This window comes from Rana temporaria, chromosome 2 (genome assembly GCF_905171775.1).
Source record: "Rana temporaria chromosome 2, aRanTem1.1, whole genome shotgun sequence".
NCBI lineage: Eukaryota > Metazoa > Chordata > Amphibia > Anura > Ranidae > Rana > Rana temporaria.
In genome coordinates this window covers 75,396,014-75,421,815 of record NC_053490.1, presented here as the reverse complement: position 1 = coordinate 75,421,815, position 25,802 = coordinate 75,396,014, and the positions used below count along the sequence as shown (strand labels likewise).

General features: G+C 44.5%; 1 protein-coding gene across 1 annotated transcript in view; it reads right to left on the bottom strand.

The window, feature by feature from the left end:
• Positions 1 to 25,802, bottom strand: part of LOC120929150 (coiled-coil domain-containing protein 169-like) — a 76,419-nt gene that overhangs the window by 27,447 nt on the left and 23,170 nt on the right. The window contains exons 3-5 of the mRNA XM_040340399.1: positions 19,546 to 19,656; positions 13,655 to 13,695; positions 11,008 to 11,106 (exon numbers count right to left, since the gene is read on the bottom strand). Of these exons, the coding sequence (XP_040196333.1) occupies positions 11,008 to 11,106; positions 13,655 to 13,695; positions 19,546 to 19,656 (251 nt within the window). The remainder of the gene's footprint in view (positions 1 to 11,007; positions 11,107 to 13,654; positions 13,696 to 19,545; positions 19,657 to 25,802) is intronic.

Sequence of the window (25,802 nt, the reverse complement as noted above, 5' to 3'; positions counted from 1 at the left end):
TCATTGGGGGGTGCTGCTGCCGAAAATTACATTGACAACCATCTCACCTCCTCTTCCCTCTGTTTTCTCCCCTCTCACCATCCGTGACATGACAGGGGGGACTCCCGAAATAAAAGTGTCCTCTCCTCTCAGCTGCAATGCCGCCCCTGCACCCACTGCTGCCCCGAGGCCTGGCCTTGTTGGCCTTGTCTGGAATCCGGCCCTGGCTGAGACACAGCAGCGGTGCCATTGACTTCCCGCTGATGTCACTCAAAGTCTGTCAGCCAATCAGGAGAGAGAGGAGGTAGGGCCAGGCAACAGCTCTAAGTCTGAATGGACACAGGGAGCTGTGACTCGGCTTGGGTGCGTCCATAGAAAGCTGCTTGCTATAGGGGCACTCGACAGGAGGAAGGTGAGAGGAGCATAGAAGAGGGGCCCGAGAAGCGGTGGATTCAGGCTGCACTGTGCAAAAACATTACAACAGGTAGGTAAGTATAACATATTTGTTATTTTTTTTTTATTGGGGGGAAAAAAATCAAGTTTTTCACTTTAATGTATATGTAACCCCACTCACAAATATACAGTACCAATAGAAGTGTTTTGTTTTATCTTTTACTTTCTCTTGTGTTGAGAGACACGGTGCAGATCTTAGATCTTGACCACAGAAAGGTCACAAAAGCAGTGTCTACAGAAGAGCAGGCCATAAGAAAACATAAAACACAACTGCACTCTGAAAAGTTAAAGGCAAATACATTACACTGCTGTTTCTAATGCCTTGTACACACGGCCGGTTTTCCCGACAGGAAAACTGCCTGAGAGCTTTGGTTGCGAATACCGGCCGTGTGTATGCTCCACAGCAGTGTTTCCCCATAGGAAAACTGCAGGAAAACTGTCCGGAAACTGCTAAGGAGCATACACACCCCCCGGTTTTCCCGGTCAAAGGAAAACATGACAGTTTTCCCGACAGGAAAACCGGTCGTGTGTACAAGGCATAAGACCTTATGCCCAAACTGGCATTTGCAGAAGCAAAAACATTACCTTATAAAGCATATGAGCTGAAGACCTAGTGACTGTTTTTCAAACTCAAGAGGCCAATGCCCGGTGATGGTAGGTGTGACGGGAGTCACTTTGGGCGGAGGGCCCATGGAACCCAGCCTACCTTAGAGAGGTTGGGTAACCCCTGTCTCAGTTCCCCAGGTCCCTCTTATGCATAAGATACCCTGTGTCTATTAGGGGCACAGGGTGACCGAGTAAATAATGGATAACTACTTAATGGACACTAACAATGTGGTTTGGAGTACTTCAAATGGGACAGTGACATTTATCAACAATATCCCTCAATAAATATATGAAGACTTTGCCTGGTTTGTTTGATTCTGAACTATATATGTTCATTGAAAGAGATGGTCACATTGATCTCTGTTCAATGTAGGAGTCGGACAGTCTGTTACTGGTGGCCTCCTGCTATTGCCTGTGTATTTAGGTGTTATGTGTTTTCTGCTAAGCATGTCTGTCCCATTGTTAAATGTTAATTGGACAAACTACTGTGATATTGAAATTCTGATAATGTGTAGTGTACTTTGTGAGCTTGGGGCTGGGAGGTCTGACCTGAAGTAGGGATATCTGATTAATCACAACATTGTCCAGGTGGCCAGTTATTTACTTAATTTAATATTTATAGTACATGTTGATTGTTTAGCTATGGTAATTATAATCCTATGTACAGTTTGTATTGTTAGGGTAATATGATCAGGAGGGGGGGGGGGGATGTCCATCTATGGGGTATATATTTTGTGTGAGTTTGTTCAATAAACGTTCCAGTTTCATACAAGCTATTGTCGGCTAATCCTGTATGGTCAGCTATAATATCTGGTATGTATGTCCAGACTGGAGGAAGCGGTATACTGAAGCACTCTAGCAGAGTGTGGGACGGTTTCATCACAGAAGGCCCAAGGCACTCTCATTGCTTTCATGGAATGAGCCATAATAAAAACAGGAGGCTCCACGCTTCTCAAAGTATAGGGATTTAAAGATTCTTAAAGATTATGTAAACCCAGAATTTCAAATTCCTGATATGTGTGAAATCCCTGGTGTTCCTACCAGTCCCTCTGCTTTCCTATTAAAAACTGACCACACTAATCAGGAGTGTGGTCAGTTCTCTAGCTTTGCTGGGAACACAGTGTGCTCTCCTCCAATCCCCTTCCCCCACACACTGCACAGCCATTCACTGGGAAGATCAGTGTACTGTTGTTTCTCCTCCTCCAGCTCTTATGCAGCTGAGAACAAAGGGCATGTGATCACGTATAAAAAAAGGGGGAGAAAAGTGTTTGTAATTGTTTTTTTTTTTTTTTTTTTGGATTTTAAAAGAAGTTTATTGAAGAGCAGTACAGTACAATTCAATGCCACCAGAACATCCTGGGGCGCAGTGAAAATCACACAATACATATTAATTATTCGATATAGATTAATAATCGTCACTCAATATTAAATAGGTCATCCTACTCAACTATGTACTAAAAGATCTTATAAAGGCAGGAAAACCTGATAAGTGCACGTAGTTCCAAAGTCCATCCCGACACCCCTAATGGGCACAAACTGTGTCGGGAGTCGACTTAAAGTGTTAGATTCAGAAAGTACACCGTTAAAGGCTGGACTGTACTCGTGGCTCTGGAGAAACTGAAATCCCCAGACCCACGTGAGAGTCCAATAATGAGGAACATATTGTTAAATTCCAGTGGCTCAGTGTAACCAGGGACGATCCAACAATAATATCCAAAGCAGAAAATATTTCCCTCGGGTATGATACCACAGAATAAACAGTTTCTAACTCAAGAGTTGTGAATTAAACTGACTGCTGTCACACAGTGAAGTAAAAAATAAGTAAAAACAAAACAATAAATAAGAATAAAAAAAATAATAGAGAAGAGAAGGAAAGCTAGAAATAAGAAAAGAGAGATGAGAAAAGAGAAGAAAACATTGCCAGCTGCAGATTTCAAACACTCATGGAGGACCCCAAGATTCCCGGCTTAAGAGATATTCCTGCATATCTGGCCCAGGGTTCCCATGTTGCTTCAAAGAGTTTAGTAGTATTTTGGATTGAACTAACCATTTTCTCCTGATTCATAATCCAAGATATCTTCCTCTTGGCTGCCGAAAATGAAACCAGAGGTTGCTTCCAGGCACTGGCCAAAGTGATTTTTGCTCCCATAAGCATGAAAGCTATTAATTTTTGAGTATGCTTAGGAGCCTGTGGGATGTGGACCCCAAGCAACGCTATTTTGGGGGCTTTCTCTACAGGAATGCCCGATATCTTTCTTATGAGATAGAAGATTTTATTCCAGTATCCCCTAATTTTCGGGCATTCCCACCAAATATGAAGCATGGAGCCCTGGGCCTGACACTCACGAAAACAGAGCGGTGAAGCAGCTGGAAACATCGCCGCCAACCTGCTGGGGACTAGGTACCATCTCATTAAAACTTTCAAATTAGCCTCTATCAGAGAAATATTAACAATTCCTTTAAAAGCTTTCGTTCCTACCTTATGCCACTCCTCCAGATCCCAGGATTCCTGTAGGTCCCTCTCCCACGCCTCCATGTATAAGAATTTAGAGGTAGATTCTGAGAGCGACATATATATAATGGAAATGCCTCCCTTGTGCTCCGTCATTTGGTTACACCAGCGCTCATAGCGAGTGAAGTTTGGAGGACAGGGCTTGTTCTTCCAAATTAAAGATATTAAATATATCTTTTCAGAATCCGGCATCCCCAACCTCCTCACACAGTGCTGCAATGAAAGTGGGCCAGAGGTAGAAATGAAGTCCCCAATTCTATAGATCCCCTTGTCCAACCACCATTGAAAGGCTGTAATGTTCATACCCGGACCGAACAGGGGATTACGAATAATGTGTGCTAAAGGTTGAATGTCCGATATCAAAGAAGGAAGACACCTCAAATCATCCCAAAGCTTAAAGGACTGAGACAATGAAGGAGACATTATTGCAGGCCTGGATTTTCGGGAACACCACAGTAGATTGTCTAACGAATGATTAGGAGCCGCCATACTCTCTATTTCAATCCAATCAGGTTTCTCGTATTTTGTGTAAACGGTCGATAATTGAGCAAGCCTGGCTGCTTGATAATACTTAAATAGGTGCGGAAGACCCAGTCCCCCACGCGTCTTAGGGCTGTATAGAACATTCTGTGCCAATCTATATCCCTTACCCCCCTAAATGAACTTAAGTATTTTACCCTGGAATGACTTGAGTTGATCTCTTTTAATAGCTATCGGGAGAGACCTAAACAAGTAAAGCAGTCTAGGTAAAAGCGTCATTTTATTGGCATTAATTCTGCCCAGCCACAAAATCTTATGTTGTGCCCATGTCTGGAGATCAACCTCGAGTTTGCGATACATGGGAGGGAAGTTAGCCTGGTAGAGAATTTCAAATTTAGGAGTTAGATTAATTCCCAGATATCGGATGGAAGCATCTGCCCATTTAAAATCAAAGTATGGTCTTAAGTGGTCCACTACTGCAGGTTTTATAGAAACGTTAAGTGCTTGGGATTTGGTCATGTTAACCCGCAACCCCGAAATATCACCAAAGGATGTGAGCAATCTGCAAATATTAGGGAGAGAAGTGACCGGGGATGTGACAAAAAGCAGGAGATCATCCGCAAATAGTGCGCACTTATGTACTTGTTGTCCACAGTTCACCCCTTTTATACTTTGGTCAGACCTGATAGCGATAGCTAGTGTCTCTATCGCTATGGCGAAGATCAATGGGGAAAGGGGGCAGCCCTGCCTAGTGCCTCTAGCAATCTTAATAGGATCAGAAAAGTAACCTTGTAATTTGACCCTCGCCTCAGGTTCAGAGTATAGGGAATGTAATATCCCCAAAAAATTCTCCCCAAAACCCCAACGCTTCAGGATCGCGAATAGATATGGCCATGAGAGGGAATCAAAGGCCTTTTGAAGGTCCAATGATAGGAGAAGCCCTTCCTGGGAAGGACCTCCATCCCACCCTGATTGAAGGATCGATATAATGTCAACCACTCGCCTGACTTGGTCTGGGCCCTGTCTCCCTGGAATGAAGCCAACTTGGTCTTTGTGGATATATTGGCTAATAAAAGAACTTACTCTGTTAGCTAGAATTTTGGTGAGTATCTTCAAATCATTGTTGATTAACGAGATGGGCCTATAGTTTTCCTCGTGTTCGGGGTCTCTATCTGGTTTTGGAATGACAGAAATAAAAGCCTCATTGAGACGCGGGTGCAAAGCTTCCCCCTTCCGTTTGGAATTAAAAAATTTCACGAGTTGTGGGGCCAGGGTGTCTGCAAATGTTTTATAGTAAGGCGCCGAGAAGCCATCCGGCCCCGGTGCTGAACAACTCTTTACGTTTTTGATCACCTCTAAGGTTTCCTCCGTGGAAATTGGAGCCTCCATAAGATCAATGTGGCTCCTACAGAGGCTCGGTATCGGCAACTGATCTGTAGAGGAAGTAATCCCAGACATCTCCGCCGTATCAGCTGACTTATATAAATTAGAGTAGAAAGTCTGAAACATTTGTAAGATGCGTTTAGGATTAAGGGTCATTTTCCCGTCTGGGGTTCTGATTTTTGGGAGAGCAAATGTGCGGAATCTCTGCGAGAGTTTAGTGGCTAGTAATGTGTTCATTTTATCTTTATGTAGATAGAATCTAGCACCACTCCAACCCATGGATTTCTCAGCCTTCACTGTGAGCGCTAAATTCAATGCTAATCGAGCAGTATCCAACTGAGAAACCTGGACCTTCGTCTGGTCTTTCTTATGCTGTCTACACAAAGCTGTGAATTCCTTTTCCAATTTCTCTACTTCCGAGGCTCTGTCTTTTTTTAATTTGGAGGCTATCTGAATTAGCCTTCCCCGGATCGTAGCCTTGTGTGCGGCCCATAACACCTCAGCCGAGACTCCATCCACATCATTAAAACTGAAATATTCTTTCAACGCCCTGTCAATATCTGAGACTATGATGGGGTCGTTCAATAGAGATTCATTGAGTTTCCAATGTGACATGGGAGATTTGGCAAGGTGGCCCTATAAGGAGAGGACAACCATAGCGTGATCCGAAAGGGCTGTATCTTTTATATAAGCTTTATTGACCAAGGGGACGTGTCTCGCGGAAATAAGCAAGTGATCGATCCTAGAATAGGATTGATGTGGATTGGAAAAATGGGTATAATCCCTTTTCGTAGGGTTGAGTTCCCTCCAGATGTCCACAAGACCCTGTTGAAATATCAATTTAGCTATTTGAGAGCTGGCTCTAACAGGACGGGTTAACTGTGCTGCTAAAGGTTTGGACTTGTCTAGACTTTGGTCAAAGGCGATATTAGAGTCTCCCCCGAACACCACCGTTCCTTCCAGGAGCGGTTCTAAAACTTTAAACAAAGATTGGAAAAATTTTGCTTGCCCTTTATTGGGAGCATAATACGAGACAAAAGACATTAATTGTTCATCCAGTACTCCTTTGACCAACAGAAATCTGCCATCTGGGTCCTTATGTTCTAACAAAGATTTAAATTTGCATGTTTTAGCAAACAGGACTGCAACCCCTTTCGTCTTGTCTTCAGCGTTTGCAAGAAAAAATTGGGGATAATGAGCATTGATGAACGGTGGGGAGTAACTGATTGGAAAATGGGTCTCTTGTAAAAGAACAACCGCCATTTTTTGAGAATGATAAGCTTGAAGTATCTTCCTTCTTTTAACAGGGGAATTCAGGCCCTGTACATTATGTGAGACCACTCTAAGTGGAGGAGAAAGTGAGGAGTCAAGAGGCATGGTCAGTGAGGAAGATGCACCCTGTATCGGTAATAGAACTTACCTCCAACGATGAGAGGCGTGGAGAAGATGGACACAGATAGCGACCTAGACTGGGACCTGGAGTGAAGCAAACAAGACCCTGCATCTGCAGTCTGGCAATCAAGGAAAAGAAGTTAGAAAAGAGAAGAAAAAAAGAAAAAAAAACATATCCTACATTGAATCAATTTAAACAAACAACAACGGGAGGGGGAACACCCCATCCCATTATTGCCATACAAACAACCAACGTAGCCCCTACTACGGGCTACTAGACCAACCTCTGACAGGGAAAAATCCACTGCCTAAAGGTAGGTGGAGGCACAGGGCAACCGCCCCAGCCACAGCCATCCCTATATTTCAGAAGTTATATCAGTTATCAACAAAATGCAATATAAATGAGAACGATAACATTCTATGTAGAATAAAAAATGAGAAAATAGAACACGGTCGGCCGGAACAAAATATCAGTAAAGATAACCACTCCCTTAACAAGGCGAGAGTTCAGTTCGGAGGTCCAGAGTGTCTTCAAACTGTAGCCTCTTCTGCTAGTCCCAGGCAATTAGCGGAGGTGAAATTCAGATTCACACGGATCTCCAACAGCGGAGAGGAGACCCAATTTGGAATCAATCCAAGAAAACACAACAAGGGTCAGAAAAAAGAAAAATCAGCCTCAGTTCCGCGGTCAGGTAGTAGCCGGATGCTTAGTACGCCTGCTTTTATTCATCTTCCATGTGGGGGAAATTGGACTAGTGGGAGTGGGACGTTTGGATGAACTTGCTTGTAGATTAAAAGTGTCCATTGCTGGGTCCTGCGTTATGAATTTCAAGGCAAGGAGGATTTTTTCTCCCTCAGAGAGCGTAGTAAATGAGTAGGTTTTTCCCTTGTAGTTAAACTTAAGGGCAAAGGGGAATGCCCACCAGTATTTGATTTCCCTCTGCGCCAGCACTGTCAGTAATGGCTTAAGAGTTCTACGTTTTTGAATAGTCATGGGAGAAATATCTGCAAATATTTGGATATCATTTCCCTGGAAGGAGATGCGAGACTGTTGGCGTGAGATTTTCATGATCTCTTCCTTCACAGTGTAATAGTGAGGTTTTACCATAACATCCCTGGGCGAACCATCTTTCCTGAGGGGACCCAGAGACCTATGAGCCCTGTCCAGCTCTAGCTTGTGTGAGGTAATGGAGGGGATCATGACTGCAATGAGGTCCTGGACTGCCTTTGGGACATCCGTGATGGTCTCTGGAAGACCCCTGACCCTAAAATTGTCTCTCCTAGAGCGGTTCTCAAGGTCATCAATTCTGTTTAGAGCCACATCAAGTTGTTCTTCCAAAACCTGAATGTGATCAGTATTTAGATTGGCCCTGGATACAGTAATGTCCAGCTTCTGTTCAATCGCTTCCATTCTAGAACCCAGGTTCTGGAAATCAATGCGGATGTCATTAGTAATTCTATTTGCAGTTTGAGCAAGTCCCCTTTCAAGTAATTCTGACAATTTCAGAAAGAGTTCACCTGTATTCTGAGGAATAACCAGGTCTGGGTTTCCTGAGGAGATAATGGCGGTTGTTTGTATAGGCATTGTTCCCATAGGAGATAGAGCCTGAGGTAACGGACTCTCTAAAAGAGATTCTGTGGAGGCTGAAGAAAGGGACATGAGACTTGGGGTAATGGGAACAGTCTGAGGGAGGAATGTCAGTGAGGCTGGAGCAATCACTTGCCTTCCATCTGTGTGTCTCCCAGCGTTTGAATCCAGCATCTGAGGCGCGGCCGCCATCTTGGATTCGGCCTGGTTCTTCTCGGCGGAGAACTGCTGTTCCAGGCCCCTCCGGACCGCACTGCTATATACATGGGGTCAGTGCTGAGGTGTTCCCCTATCTAATCCACCGCATGAGAAGTGTCCCGCCACCGTGAATCCGGTGCTAGGGCCGCTGAATGGCTGAGGCAGTGCGGAGCTCCCGGCTTACGCGGCCATCTTGGAAGCCCCCGCCGTAATTGTTTTTTTGATCTATACACAAATGCTTTGCCTTCCATTGCTATTTTAAACTGACTGGGTTGTTTTACAAGGTGATTGTTTATAATCACTTTAACTATTTGATATTAGGAAAAAAAAAGAGGCTTTGTTAGCAGACAGAGGGCTGGCCACCAGTAGGGACTGTCCCTAACTGTTGTTTTTATAACTATTACCAATATAATCATGTAATTTAGATCCTCACTGTCTGGCTTAATGAACGGAAGAGAAAGGGGTCAGTGTGTGTTTGATTGTGATGGGGTACACTGCTAGCTCATTTAAAATAAATGGGTTGTGTTAAAGTGGTTGTAAACTCTTAAATATATCCAGTAAAGTGACTGGCCTCAGGCGATACATCGAGATTAACAAATCCACCTACATAAATCGTATCTTTATCTTTAGTCTTCTCTTCTCCTAATCTGTTCAAAGTCCAGAATTTATAAAGATTGTCTGAGAGGGGGGGGGGTGAAGTTACATTTTGCTGAGCTCAGTGAGGAGAGCTCTGAGAGCTGATTGGAGAGAAGAAAGAGACACCCCTCCACATAGCACACAGGAACAGTGCTGAGGCTGTCAATCAGCTCGAGATCTCACCTTGTCACAATTTTCTCTTGGTGTCAGGAAAACTTGTAAGAAGTGACTCAAGCTGATAGCAGAAGAATCAAGCAGCAGACAGAAATTACACTTGTGAGACAAGTACATACTATAAAGGGATATGCTTTGTGCAGATTTCAAGTCTGAGGTTTACAACCACTTTAACACAAACACATTTACTCACAATGTAGCGTGTGTTAATATGTGTGCATGACCACAAAAGAGCAGTGAGAATTCGACCTAAGATTTGTATAAATGAGGGCTAGCAGGTTTCTGAAAGTACAGTATAGGTGGCTCCTCTAGGTGTTTTCATCAGTGGCGAATGGTGCTCAACATTTTTGGGGGGCGCAAACAAATTAAAAAATTATGGATTTTTTTTAAATAAAAACCCCATCAATTGCAGCCTCATTGTGCCCATCAAATGCAATCACTGTGCCATCAAATGCAGCCACTGTGCCCATCAATTGCAGCCACTGTGCCCATCAATTGCAGCCACTGTGCCCATCAATTGCAGCCACTGTGCCCATCAATTGCAAGCACTGTGCCATCAATTGAAGCCACTGTGCCATCAATTGAAGCCACTGTGCCATCAAATGCAGCCGCTGTGCCCATCAAATGCAGCCGCTGTGCCCATCAATTGCAGCCGCTGTGCCCGTCAAATGCAGCCTCTGTGCCATCAATTGCAAGCACTGTGCCCATCAAATGCAGCCGCTGTGCCCATCAAATGCACCCGCTGAGCTCATCAAATGCAGCCGCTGTGCTATCAAATGCAGCCGCTGTGCTATCAAATGCAGCCGCTGTGCTATCAAATGCAGCCACTGTGCCATCAAATGCAGCCACTGTGCCATCAAATGCAGCCACTGTGCCATCAAATGCAGCCACTGTGATCCCAGCAACCCCGCCCGCTCGCTGTCTGACCGGCACTTGGTGGCGGTTCAGGCAGCGGGTGATGTCAGCAAATTGTGGGATGGGCAGAGGGTCAGATGGCGGCTCCTGTGTCCTCTATGCTTCCTCCATGCTTTTACTCCTGCTAGACGTCCAATATGAGCGCCTGTCCTTTCAGCCAATCAGGTGATGGGTATCAGACCTGCGCTTCTTGATTGGCGGAGAGGCCATTCAGTGTTCTTAATATTCATTTGCTTTTCTAACACACCTGGGTGAGCTCATGGCGCAATGCTCTGCACCATGAGCCACCCTATTTTGAAGCCTATTAGAACATATGGCTATAAACAGGTGCTTAAAAAAAAATAAAACACCCCCGAAGCTGTAATTCAGGCGCCCGGTGTCCTAAAAGGTGCCAGACGCCTGAATAGGGGGTGGCCATGGATAGATTCATCATGCTATGTATGAATCTAGCTATTAAGCATTTATATGGGTGGCGCGATAGAGGGGGCAGCACCTGGGCTCCCCTAATGGATGGGCTGCCACTGGTTTTCATTGCGTTTATGATTTTAGGTTAGACTTCATAAACTAACAAGAGATTGGGTGTATGAAATACACATTTCAAATGCTTTTTTGCCCATTCAACATTATATTTCTAGTCATATTTGTCTTCAACAAATGGCTGAACACCATTGTACCAATCTGTCTGAAATACCTTTGCTTCTTGTTCTATTCGAAGTTCAAAATCTTTTAATTGATTTTCTATTAAAGTCTTCTCATCCTCCAATCGCTTTAGATACTGGTTTAACGCACCCTGAGAGTACATAAAGGAAGGACATTAAATCCCACATTAAAACTTCAGGCAGAGATATATTAATGAATACAGTGCTGCATGCATTTGTGTATCAATACATTATTATACAGTATACAGTATTATTGCACGGTTACATTGGTCCACCTTGGTTGAATGTCAAGTACACATATTGATACCTGTGTGCTCTGCCGGCTGAAACTTAAGTGGGTAGGTACTCTGATGGGCACCCATGGATGTAAGGGGCTTTCTGGTTGGAGTTTCTGGGTGTAATGGGGGGGGGGGGGGGACTCTGATGGGCACTCCTGCATTGAAGAGGGAACTCTGCTGGCCACTTCTGGATATAAGATGAGTTCTGGGCACACCCTTGCTGAGAAATTTGGAGATCCCAGCTTAAGAATATAAGCTTGGTAAGCTCTAACAAGAAGGGCCCTACTAACCCTCTAAAATAATATAATAAAATAAGAATACTGACTATTTTTAAATATCATTGATAATAAAAAAACACCAACAACAATAATTCATAGTTACTAAACAATAAATATTATTACTAAATAATAATCATAATAAGAAATATTATTATTAAGTAAAAATAAAAATTATTATTATTGAATAAAAATAATAAAGGGTATTATTATTATATATACACAATGATGATTAGTATTAATATCAATAATAATAAATAATAGTGCCAATAATAAAAATTTAAAAAAAGGAAGTTGCCTCTTGGAAATGGGATTTTGTGGGCAATGAAAAGAAGAAAAAAAAATGGAAAAAATATATACATTTAATATACAAAAAGTTACAAAAAGTACAAAAAGTATATCCAAGTCAACTGTTGACTTGGATATACTTTTTGTACTTTTTGTAACTTTTTGTATATTAAATTTATATGCCCACAAAATCCCATTTCCAAGAGGTAACTTCCGTTTTTTAAATTTTTATTATTGGCACTATTATTTATTATTATTGATATTAATACTAATCATATGAATTCTTATTTTCATTGTCCACAAAATCCCATTTCCAAGAGGTAACTTCCTTTTTTGATGTATCAGGGAGGGATGGTGGCAATGTTCATGCCAGATTGTTGGGACTACATTTTTTTTCATAATAAAAATGTTAAATCATATTTCTAATAGCAATAACAGTGATTATTATTATTATTAAATAATACAAGAAATAACATAATTACCAGAAACAACAGTCATGAATATTATTATTTTAAATAATTAATAATTGTTTATATATATATATATATATATATATATATATATTATATATAAATATATATTAATATAAAAAAACAACTCTGAGTGGTAAAGTTGCCCTCTAGTGTCCATTTAAATTATGGTTTCTACACTTCAGAAGATCAACATGAGCAATATGCTTCAATTCTAGCTTTAAAATTCAGTTGATTGATGAAGTGAATGATTTTAACATTAATGAACACTGCAGCTGTGAACAGTAATGGCAAATGAAGCATTAGTCGTCCTTGTTAAGTCATGCATTTTTTAGTTGGCTATCTGACTACATGAAGTAGTCCTCTGACTGTTTTGCAAAGCACTAGAATAGGACAGGTAGTGGGCAAAACATCCCAGTGCTCATGCACACTGTGGAAGAACAGCGCATGCGGTTCAATTAACCCTATGAAGCTGTGGGTGGGCCATGGCTGTGCTGAAACTAGCCCAAGTAGGGAGAGCACAGTGGACCACTTTGAAGACCATCTACGCAAGCACTTAATGTGCAAACACAGGAGAGGCCTACAGAGAAAAACACATTGCACCCTAATGCAGAGAACTTATTGGGAAAGATACACTATATTACCAAACACTATATTATCAAACGTAGCCTCCATAACAGGCTGCCTGCTCTGGGAGTACTTGGTAAGGAGGGGGGGGATCCAGGAGCGCAGACGAGGGGACCAAAGAAGAGGAGGATCGGGGCTGCTCTGTACAAAACCATTGCACAGAGCAGACATGTTTGTTATTTTAAAGAAAAATGTATCTTTAAATACAGGTGCTTAAAAAAATATGATGTAATAATGGATGCGATGTTGCATTAAAGTGATTGTAAAGTCTTATTTTTTCCTATAAAAATAACAAACATGTTACACTTACCTGCTGTGTGCAGTAGTTTTGCACAGAGCAGCCCAGATCCTCCTCTTCTCAGATCCCCCGCCAGCGCTCCTGGCTCCTCCCTCCTGTCAAGTGCCCCCATAGCAAGCAGCTTACTATGGGGGCACCGAAGCAGAGCTGCAGCTCTGTGTGTCTATTCAGACCCCCTCTGTCTCCTGATTTACTAACTGACTTTGATTGACAACAGCAGGAGTCAGTCAGCCAATTAGAAGGGGAGTCCCGTGCTGCTGAGGCAGTCATGGAAATCGCTGGATAGAGATGGGGCTCAGGTAAGCCCTAGGAGGGGCTGAGGGGGGCTGCTGCACACAGAAGGCTTTTTATCTTAATGCATAAATTGCATTAAGATAAAAAGAAAAAACTTCTGACTTTACAACCCCTTTATTTCTTCTATCCACAGTTCAGCTAATACTTACTTCAGGCATTTGGTCATAAGAGCGAATGGATGACAGACGATCTAAAACAGACAAAACACATTTATATAGAGGTTCTTTTGATAAAATACACATGTCACTAAATAAAGTGTAGGGTAAATTCATGATTGGCCCTAACACCACCATCAACACATTCTTACTTGGGCATTAATTGTAGTTCTGATATATAAAAACATAAGAAGAGACATGAAATCATTGACCATATTGACCATTCAGATATTCTATTTCATTTTCGTAAAAAAGAAAACAAAATTCAATAAAAATATACAATCTAGCATGACATATAACAACAAATGCACTGCTATACCATTTTTTGTATGTACATACATATAAATACATACATACGGTACAAAAGCATATTTAGCAAATATTGAAACTGAATATACAAGATTGTTATGAATAATACATTATTTGCAGTCTTCAGATTGTACATAATTACTGTATGTTTCTAATACTTTTCTTAGCACATTGCATTCAATTCCAGGTAATCTCAACTACCAGATATGTCAAATGAACATCCTCACTAGTGGAATCATGGAGGCTTCAAAATTGCTTTTTGGAAGTTGAGACTCTCGTGTTAGAACTAGATCTTTGACTAAACGTCTCTTAATATTAGCACAGTCCCATAGTGAAGGGGTCTCCAAACTTTCTAACCAAAGGGCCAGATTACTGTGCTTTGGACTTAAGGGGTGGGGGTCAATGGTAGTAGAAAATGTCCTGTCATTAGTGGGAGTAAACAATGTCCCATCTTCGGTACTGTATTAGGGGAAATATTAGTGCCCAATCATTGGTATCAGTGGGAGGAATAGTGTCCCATCATTAGAAACAGTGGGAGTAATACTGCCCCATCATTGGTATATGGGAGAAAAAGTGTCCTATCATTGGTATCAGTGGAATTAATAGTGCCCCATCATTGATGAGTGGGAGGAATAGTGTCCCATCATTAGTATCAGTGGGAGGAATAGTGTCCCATCATTGGTATCTGTGGAAGAAATAGTGTTCCATCATTAGTATCACTGGGAGGAAGACTGCCCATCATTGGTATCAGTGGGAGGAATAGTGCCCCATCATTGATATTTGTGGGAGGAATAGTGTCCCATAATTGGTATCGGTGGGAGGAATAGTGTCCCATTGTTGGTATCAGTGGGAGGAATAGTGCCCCATCATTGGTAAGTGGGAGGAAGAGTGTCCCATCATTGGTAAGTGGGAGGAATAGTGTCCCATCACTGGTATTAATGGGAGGAATAGTGTCCCATCACTGGTATTAATGGGATAAATAGTGTCCCATCACTGGTAGGGATGAGCCGAACATACCCGGGTTCGGTTCGCACCAGAACGTTCGAACAGACCGCGGGTTCGCGCGAACATTTAGAACCCCATTGAAGTCTATGGGACTCGAACGTTCGAATTCAAAAACGATCATTTTAAAGACCAATATTCAATTTAATGTTGGAAAACGTCTTTCAGAACCCGGGTCTTGCCCCAGGGAACATGTATCAATGGAAAAAAAAGTTTTAAAAACTGATGTTTTTTCTGGAGCAGCGATTTTAATGATCCTTTAAATATCACACCTGCTGGGTGTCTATAGTAGTGGCACGTGTTCAGGGCTGGTGCAAGGATTTTTGACACCCTAGGTGAAACCTTATTTTGCCACCCCCTTGGCTCCTCCCCTGATGCCACCCCCTTTGTGCTTGCCCTGACCTTTTTAATGGCTGCTCAAAAACAAAATAAAAATACCTTCAAAGTTGTTGCTTTCTCCACAAACCAAACTTCTCCTGCAATCCTCACTTCCAGCACCCTGCCATTCCTGCTCTCAGCAATCCTCACTTCCAGCACCCTGCCATCCTGCTCCCAGCAATCCTTACTTCCAGCACCCTGCCATTCCTGCTCCCAGCAATCCTCACTTCCAGCACCCTGCCATTCCTGCTCCCAGCAATCCTCACTTCCAGCACCCTGCCATTCCTGCTCCCAGCAATCCTCACTTCAGCACCCTCCCATTCCTGCTCCCAGCAATCCTCACTTCCAGCACCCTGCCATTCCTGCTCCCAGCAATCCTCACTTCCAGCACCCTGCCATCCCTGCTCCCAGCAATCCTCACTTCCAGCACCCTGCCATTCCTGCTCCCAGCAATCCTCACTTCCAGCACCCTGCCATTCCTGCTCCCAGCAATCCTCACTTCCAGCACCCTGCCATTCCTGCTCCCAGCAATCCTCACTTCCAGCACCCTGCCATTCCTGCTCCCAGCAATCCTCACTTCCAGCACCCTGCCATTCCTGCTCCCAGCAATCCTCACTTCCAGCACCCTGCCATTCCTGCTCCCACCAATCCTCACTTCCAGCACCCTGCCATTCCTGCTCCCAGCAATCCTCACTTCCAGCACCCTGCCATCCTACTCCCAGCAATCCTCACTTCCAGCACCCTGCCATTCCTGCTCCCAGCAATCCTCACTTCCAGCACCCTGCCATCCTGCTCCCAGCAATCCTCACTTCCAGCACCCTGCCATTCCTGCTCCCAGCAATCCTCACTTCCAGCACCCTGCCATTCCTGCTCCCAGCAATCCTCACTCTCAGCACCCTGCCATTCCTGCTCCCAGCAATCCTCACTCCCAGCACCCTGTCATCCCACCTCCCAATATCCTGCCATCACTTAGCCCAGCCTGCCACCTCTGTGACATGTGACAGCAAATGCGTTTAGTTGCTAGTAAACAGCACACGCGCAGTTACAGCAAATGCGTTTAGTTGCTATTAAACAGCACATGCGCAGTAAGAGCGACTGCGTTTAGGTGCTATTAAACAGCAAACGTGCAGTCACATCAACTGCGTTTAGGTGCTATTAAACAGCAAACGTGCAGTGACACCAACTGCGTTTAGGTGCTATTAAACAGCAAACGTGCAGTGACACCAACTGCGTTCAGGTGCTATTAAACAGCACACGCACAGTTACAGCAAATGCATTAGATGCTATTAAACAGCACACGCGCAGTGACACCAACTGCGTTCAGGTGCTATTAAACAGCACACGCGCAGTGACACCAACTGCGTTCAGGTGCTATTAAACAGCACACGCGCAGTGACACCAACTGCGTTCAGGTGCTATTAAACAGCACACGCGCAGTAAGAGCGACTGCGTTTCTGTGCAATTCAATAGCCCACTTGCATTAACAGCGACTGCATTTCTGTGCAAATAAATAGCACACATGCAGTAACAGGTAATGCGTGTATGTGCAATTAAATAGCACACGTCCACTAACACGGAGTACTATGTTTAGGTACTATGTTTAAGCTAAACCCTAATGCAGGCAATACAACACGTTAGAGCACTGCATCAAGCACAATCTCCTGCCTGACAAATACTAATAGCAGATCTAGCTAAGCTATACAGTTTATGAATATATTTACAACTCCTAAGGATGTGAATATATTCTCTACAAACTGTAAATTTAACTCTACTGACTAGCCTTCCTGCTCTATCTATCTATCTATCTATCTATCTATCTATCTATCTATCTATCTATCTATCTATCTATCTATCTATCTATCTATATATCTATCTATCTGGTAGAAAAGACACTGTGTCTCTATCTACCTCTCTCTCTCTAACTGTCTGACTAATCTTCTCTGTAACAAAGCCGGAACACACTACACGAGGCCGCCTTGCAGGCTGCCTTTTATAGTGTGGGGCGTGTACTAAACCCCCTGAGCCATAATTGGCCAAAGCCAGCCTGGCTTTGGCCAATTATTGTTCCTCGTTTTTTGCGCCTTGTGATTGACCAATCATCAGCACGCATCGCCGCAGTGAATTATGGGCCGTTTTGCGTCACTCGAATTTGGCGCGAACGACCCGTTTTGTTCGAATTTCGTCGAACGATCGAACGACCGTATCGAACGCGAAGCTCATCCCTAATCACTGGTATTAATGGGAGAAATAGTGTCCCATCACTGGTATTAATGGGAGGAATAGTGTCCCATCACTGGTATTAGTGGGAGGAATAGTGCCCCATCACTGGTATTAGTGGGAGGAATAGTGCCCCATCACTGGTATTAGTGGGAGGAATAGTGCCCCATCACTGGTATTAGTGGGAGGAATAGTGCCCCATCATTGGTATTAGTGGGAGGAATAGTGCTCCATCACTGGCATTAGTGGGATGAATAGTGCCCCATCACTGGTATTAGTGGGATGAATAGTGCCCCACTGTTGGTGTCCAGTGCAGGAATTAATACCCCATAGGAGTAGAAGGGATAGTGACTCGTATCAGTCGGAGGAATAGTGTCCCAAGGGCTGGATAAAGGTATGCAAAGGGCCGTAATTAGCCCCGGGGCCACAGTTTAGAGACCACAGTCACATATTTTAATAAAGATCATTACTGTTAGGACAGAGTATGAATAAAATCTACAAACACTCCTGGAACTTCAGAGCACGGCATGGTAGATTATGTACATTACTGTCAGGCCCTGTACACACGAGCAGACATGTCCGATGAAAACGGTCCGCGGACCGTTTTCATCGGACATGTCTGCTGGGATCTTTTGGTCTGATGTGTGTACACACCACGGACATGTTCGGTCGTCTGTACGGCCGACCGGACAATTTTCCGGCGGATCGGACAGGTTTCCAGCGGACAAATGTTTCTTAGCATGCTAAGAAACATGTCCGCTGGAACCATGTCCGCCGGACATGTCCGATGGTCAGTATGACTCATCGGACATGTCCGCTCGCCCGAGAACCCGCGCATGATGTCGAAGTGATTCGACGCATGCGCGGAAGCATTGAACTTCCGCGTCAGAGAACGTCAGTGTCGTATACGTCACCGCGTTCTCTGTCCGCGGGGATTTTGGTTTGATGGTGTGTACAACCATCAGACCAAAATCTGCTAGCGGACATGTCCGATGAAAGCGGTCCGCGGACCGTTTTCATCGGACAGATCAGCTCGTGTGTACAGGGCCTAACACGGAAGTTCAATGCTTCCACGCATGCGTCGAATCAATTCGACGCATGCGCGGAATTTCAGGCCGCTGGTTATACGTCATAACCAGCGGACATGTCCGATGAGTCGTACTAACCATCGTACATGTCCGACGGACAGGTTTCCACCGGACAAGTTTCTAAGCATGCTAAGAAACTTTTGTCCGCTGGAAACCTGTCCGCTAGGCCTGGAAACCTGTCCGCTAGGCCGTACACACGGTCGGACATGTCTGCGGAAACTGGTCCGCGGACCAGTTTCAGCAGACATGTTCGGTCGTGTGTACGAGGCCTCAGGGTGAATCTACACATTGAGCGGTCACAGGCATTTTACTGCATTGTAGAAAGCCTGTCACCACAAGGACGCCCAGAAAACAATTTTTTCCCGTGTGTCCCATTCACATTGCAATGCATTCCATAGCTGCACTGCAGCGTGCTCTGATAAAACAAAGACATGATGCATTTTATCGCAGCACAATATACAGTACAGCAGAATGTCATTGTACCTCCAGGATGTATCATTCTACAATCTCTTCTGATAGGGGCCTCATCACCACAACTACTCTATTCCTCCTACTCCTACTCCTTACCCCAATCTATCCATCTATCTCCTTCTCTATCAGCTTTTAGAGGATCCCTGAAAACCCTTCTCTTCAGAGAAGCCTACCCTTCCCACACATAACTGTATTTTCATTTGAGTCCATCTGATCATCCCCAACAGCTAACTACCCTTTGTTCCACTTGACCCTCCCTTCTAGATTGTAAGCTCTAACGAGCAGGGCCCTCTGATCCCTCCTGTATTGATTGTATTGTGACTGTACTGTCTTCCCTGATGTAAAGCGCTACGCAAACTGTTGGCGCTATATAAATCCTGTATAATAATAATAATAATAATTTCCATTCAGGGAACATACCTGTTGGATTGCCTCGGATGTGTTCTGATTTTTCTTGTAGCATATGAATTTGACGTTCTAGTTGTCTGTTTAGTTCAATTTGTGTCTCATACCTTGTTTTCCATTCATTGCCTGAAACAAACAAACAAACCAACAAAAAAAGTTTTCAGCCACATAGGAAGCAAAAATGTGTTGTATCATAGCCATAGGTAGCAGCAGGAAAAGAAAAATGTTTTTAATTGGCTAATATATGAACAAATTGCATACCTGCTCAACCTTATCAGTCTACGATTCTGTCTCTTTCTTAGAGACTGCTTGCTGTCCAATGGTGATACTCTAGGGCCTCAGTGCTCCTGGTGTGCAGACTTTTGTCAGTCATTTCGAGCGCTCCCATCCAGGGCCGGCCTTAGGTGTTCAGGCGCCCTGTGCGAGCTAATCTTGTGGCGCCCCCCCCCCCATCGTCACCCCCTGGTCACCTAAACATACACAAAGAGAAAAAAACAAACAATTTAAGTGTGTCTCAATGGACCTTTCACACTGAGTCCTGTAAACAGCATCTTTGGAGCAGCTTTTGGGCGCTGAAAAAAAGACGCTCCAAAAACGCCACTCTCTATTGAAATGAATTGAAAGCGCTGTAAAAACGCCTTACCCTTTTACACTGAGGCACTGCAAAAACGTCCTAAAACGTTAGGGTCTTAGCGGTGCTTTACCAGCACATTGGGATTGCAGATGAGGCTTCGCTTGAATAATGCCTCAATAACGCTCAAATAACAGTTAAGCCTTTAATTGCCCTAGATTAGGGGGTCTCCAAACTGCAGCCCAGGGGCCAGATGTGACCCTTTTCTTGCTTTTATCTGGCCCTTGGGGCAATATTTCATCTTCTGACATAAAAAATGGGCCACAATTCCTCCTAATGACGCCAATGGGGCACAATTCCTCCTAATGACACCAACAATGGGGCACAATTTCTCCTAATGACACCAACAATGGGGCACAATTCCTCCTAATGACACCAACAATGGGGCACAATTTCTCCTAATGACACCAACAATGGGGCACAATTCCTCCTAATGACACCAACAATGGGGCACAATTCCTCCTAATGACACCAACAATGGGGCACAATTCCTCCTAATGACACCAACAATGGGGCACAATTCCTCCTAATGACACCAACAATGGGGCACAATTCCTCCTAATGACACCAACAATGGGGCACAATTTCCTTCTAATAACACCAACAAAAGGGCACAATTCCTCCTAATGACACCAACAATGGGGCACAATTCCTCCTAATGACACCAACAATGGGGCACAATTCCTCCTAATGACACCAACAAAAGGGCACAATTCCTCCTAATGACACCAACAATGGGGCACAATTTCCTTCTAATAACACCAACAAAGGGGCACAATTCCTCCTCTTACTGACACTAAAAAACGTGGCATTGTTTACTCCTGTTTACGCCTGATACCGGAACATTTTTGCTATTTCCAGTGGCCACAGCCCGGCCCCCTAAAGTCTGAAGGACAGTAAACTGGCCCTTCGTTTAATAAGTTTGGAGACCCCTGCCCTAGATGATTAACCCCTTGTCAGCCAGTGTCATTAGTACAGTGATCACTGTATTAGTGTCACTGGTTCCCACAAAGTATCAGATTGTCAGTCACAATATCGCAGCCCTGCTATAAGTCCCTGATCTCCGCCATTACTAGAAAAAAAAAATCCATAAATATATCCTATAGTTTGTAGACACTTATTAGGATATTTTGTACCAACAACATTGACCTAAATCAGAGGTCTCCAAACTGCGGCCAGGGGGCCAGATGTGGCCCTTTGCTTGCTTTTATTCTGGCCCTTGGGTACAATTCCTCCTACTGCCACCAATGATGGGGCACAATTCATCCAATGACACCGATAATGGGGCACAATTTCTCCCAATGACTCCAATGATGTGACACAATTTCTCCTGAAAACACCGATTATGGGGCAACCATTACTCCCATTGACACCAATTATGGGGCACAATTTTTCCCATTGACACCAAAGATGGAGCATGGTTTTTTCCCCACTGACATCAGGACATTTTGTACTCCAAATGGCCACAGTCTGGCCCTCCTGAAGCCTGAAGCACAGTAAACCAGCCCTTTGTTTAGAAAGCTTGGAGACCCCTGGCCTAAATTTATGAAAAAACGTTTAAAAAAATGGATATGTTATATAGCAGAAAGTAAAACATTTTTTTTTTTTTTTTTTTTTTGGTCTTTTGTTAAAACAAAAACAAAAAAACACGGAAAAAATAAAATAACGCAGAGGTGATCAAATACCACAGAGAAAAAAAAATACAAATTCTATTTGTGTACAGCGTCGCATGACCGCGCAGTTGTTAAGTTATGCAGTGCACATCGCAAAAAATGGCCTGTCATGTCCAGAGGTCACGTGGTTAAACCGTGAATTTTTTTTGCCCAGAGTTTATTTATACTTCAGGCAATAAACCTGGGGTGTCACAAACATGAAGTGATCCTCTGTAGGAGTTTTCCATATGACAGAGGTGCAGACATAGCCGAGGGTACATGGTACCAGTACAGGCCAATTACAGACTGCCTGAAGTATAAATAAACTCTGGGCAAAAAATTGGACCTCTGGAAGATTTACCCCCCTTTCATGATAGGCCATGTTTTGCTATGTGCGCTGCTTAAAGCGGGGGTTCACCCTTAGAGGGCACTTTTCCCCCTTAGATTCCTGCTCGTTTTTACTAGGGGAATCGGCTATTTATTTTAAAATATGATCCGTACTTACCCGTTTACGAGATGCATCCTCTCCGTCGCTTCCGGGTATGGGCTTCGGGAATGGGCGTTCCTTCTTGATTGACAGTCTTCCGAGAGGCTTCCGACGGTCGCATCCATCGCGTCACGATTTTCCGAAAGAAGCCGAACGTCGGTGCGCAGGCGCAGTATAGAGCTGCACCGACGTTCGGCTTCTTTCGGCTACGAGTGACGCGATGGATGCGACCGTCGGAAGCCTCTCGGAAGGCTGTCACTCAAGAAGGAACGCCCGCTCCCGAAGACCCATACCCGGAAGCGACGGAAGAAGATGCAGCTCGAAAACAGGTAAGTACTGCTCATATTTTAATAAAAATAGCCGATTCCCCTAGACCGAACGAGCAGGAAGCTAAGGGGAGAAAAATTTTTTTTTTACAAATGGGTGAACTCCCGCTTTAAAGTGGAGGTTCACCTAAAAAAAAAAAAAATTATCATTGCATTTAGGCTATTTAGTAGAATGAGAATCGACGTTTGTTTTATAAAAATGCTAGCGGGACATACCTTTTTCTATATAGATGATCAACGCGGCAAATAACAAATAAATATACAGTATAAGACATAAAAATCAATAGTACCCTACTGGATATTGCACCCAAAAGCACCAGTGCTGCAAATATAGAAAAGTGTGCAAACAAAGCAAGAGAATTCCACATGCAGATAAAGTTCATTAATGCGGTAGCAATATCCAAATAAGATGCCCCTGCTGGGTACTGCAACCAAATGTACCAGTGCTGTAAAACATCGAAATATGTGCAAATATGGTGAATAAATAGATAAACCAAATATATTTCATAGGATGATAAAGTTCCTCAATAAAGTGTCCTTTTTTGTGTTTCACACCCCACATCAATGTGTCCAAGCAAATAAATACATCAAACAGATCCCAGCGGTGATAGAAATGAATATATGACGGTGTGATCACTCCATATGTACTAACAGCTCACCTCACACCTCAGGCCCCGTACACACGACCGAGGAACTCGACGTGCCAAACACATCGAGTTCCTCGGCGAGTTCAGTGTGGAAGCCGCCGAGGAGCTCGGCGGGCCGACTTTCCTCATTGAACAACGAGAAAATAGAGAACATGTTCTCTTTTCGGCCCGACGAGTTCCTCGACAGGTTCCTCGCTGAAAAGTGTACACACGATCGAGTTTCTCGGCAGAATCCAGCTCCGACCGAGTTTCTGGCTGAATTCTGCCGAGAAACTCGGTCGTGTGTACGGGGCCTCACATCAAGATTGTTTACAGCACTGGTGCTTTTGGTTGCAATATCCAGTAGGTTAAGGTTGTCTTATTGTATTTATGTGTTATGTGCACATTCACTTGAACTTTATTGATGAATTTGATCTGTATATAAGGAATTTTTTATTTTTATCAGTTTATTCTGGTTTGTTTGCACATTTTTATCTATGTGCAGCACTGGTGTTCTTAGTTGTAATATAACCCAGTAGTGTGCTAATGATCTCTGTTATGGGTGTTCCTTATGTTATTTCTACATTCATCTGAACCTCTTGTGGCACTGAATTAGGGATTGCCACACAGTCACTACAAGTCCCAGCATGTCCAGGACTCCCCCTTTCCCATGCTGGGTTCCTGTCACTTCCTCACATATGGGATGTTCCCAGTACAGGGGGGAGTCCAGGGAAATCTCAGCCCCCCTCAATGTATAGAAGCCCCCCCCCCCAGCCATGTCAGTGTCCAGTGGCTGGACTTTAGAATGCTCCAACTCCCTCCACAGTCCACATACACCCCCCCCCCCCTGCATCTGACCTCTTGGTGAACTTGCTTGCAGTAACTTCTCTGGCTCCAGCTTAAAAGCATGTATCTCCAGCCGGACCCCGCCATGACTGAGGACAGGTGAGGGGGGTGAGGGGGGGGGCGGGGACGAGAGATGAGGGATGTGAGGAGATCGCACTGACTTGCAGTAATGTAAGAGGTGGAGGGGGCGGAACCAGCTCACAGAGCAGCAGGGACAGGGAGAAGACTCACGCTGCTGCTTGGAGGCAGTCTGCATACGATGTTCTATGGAGAGCTGATGGCCCGCCCATTCAACTCAGCGGTCCCGTGCGATGGGAGTGATCTGTCAAAGTTTTTTTTTCACAGTCCCTTCCCTCAAGTGCCCTGGCGAGATGTGACAGCCGCACGGCGCCCGTATTGTCCAAGGCGCCTTGTGCGATCGCACAACCCGCACAACGCAAAGGCCGGCCCTGCTCCCATCCCACTACTCCCACCAGTTGTGACAAACCCTTTTCCTCAACAGGACTATGCAGGGCCGAACTGGCCCACCGGGATAATTCCCGGTAGGCTGCCTGTCCTGGGGCTGCTTTGAGCTGCGGCTGAATGCAGCGCTCCCTTCCCTCACTCTCTCTCTCTCTCCTATGTGTCATATACATCGGGCATCTCCCACGCTGTGTGTGAGAGCTGGATCTGTGTTCGGCTGTGCTCCCTTTAGGAAGGTCCCGCCCCTCTAGATCTGCTTGTGTGATAGTAGATAGATCATGGAACACTGACTGGACATTCCTACAGGCAGCACAGCCAAACACAGACCCAGCCAGCTCTCGCACACAGTGCGGGAGATACCAGATGTATATGTGATCCAGGCAAGTATGTATTGATGGGCTCAGTAAGGCTGCATGCATGGACAGTAAGGCTGGGCTGGGCTGGGCTGCATTCAGGGACAGTAAGGCTGGGCTGCTTTCATGGACAGTAAGGCTGGGCTGCTTTCATAGACAGTAAGGCTGGGCTACTTTCAAGGACAGTAAGGCTGGACTGGGCTGCTTTCATGGACAGTAAGGCTGGGCTGCAATTATGGACAGTAAGGCTGGGCTTCTAACATGGACAGTAAGCCTGGGCTGCATTCATGCACAGAAAGGCTGGGCTGCATTCGTGGACATAAGGTTGGGCTGCTTTCATGGACAGTAAGCCCTGGTTCACACTGGTGCGTTTTTACTTGCGATTTCCCGGCAATGACACCGTCCTAATCGGTGCGACACCGCATCTGCGGCGCTGCACCGATTTCAAAAAGTAGTTTCTGTACTACTTTTTGCGATTTCGACCCGCGATTTACATTTACATCTGTGCAGAAACCTGCACAGATGTCTTTGTAATCATGGCCGAATATGGGACTGCCAGCGGGAGTGAAATTGTGCGAGTTCAGCTGAACTTGCACGATTTCACTCCCGCAGCCCAGTGTGAACCTGGGCTAAGGCTGGGCTGCATTCATGGACAGTAAGGCTGGGCTGCTTTCATGGACAGTAAGGCTGGACTGCATTCATGGACAGTAAGGCTGGGCTGCTTTCATGGACAGTAAGGCTGGGCTGCTTTCATGGACAGTAAGGCTGGGCTGCATTCTCATGGACAGTAAGGCTGGGCTGCTTTCATGGACAGTAAGGCTGCATTCATACGCTCAGTAAGGCTGCATTCATATGCTCAGTAAGGCTGAATTCATATGCTCAGTAAGGC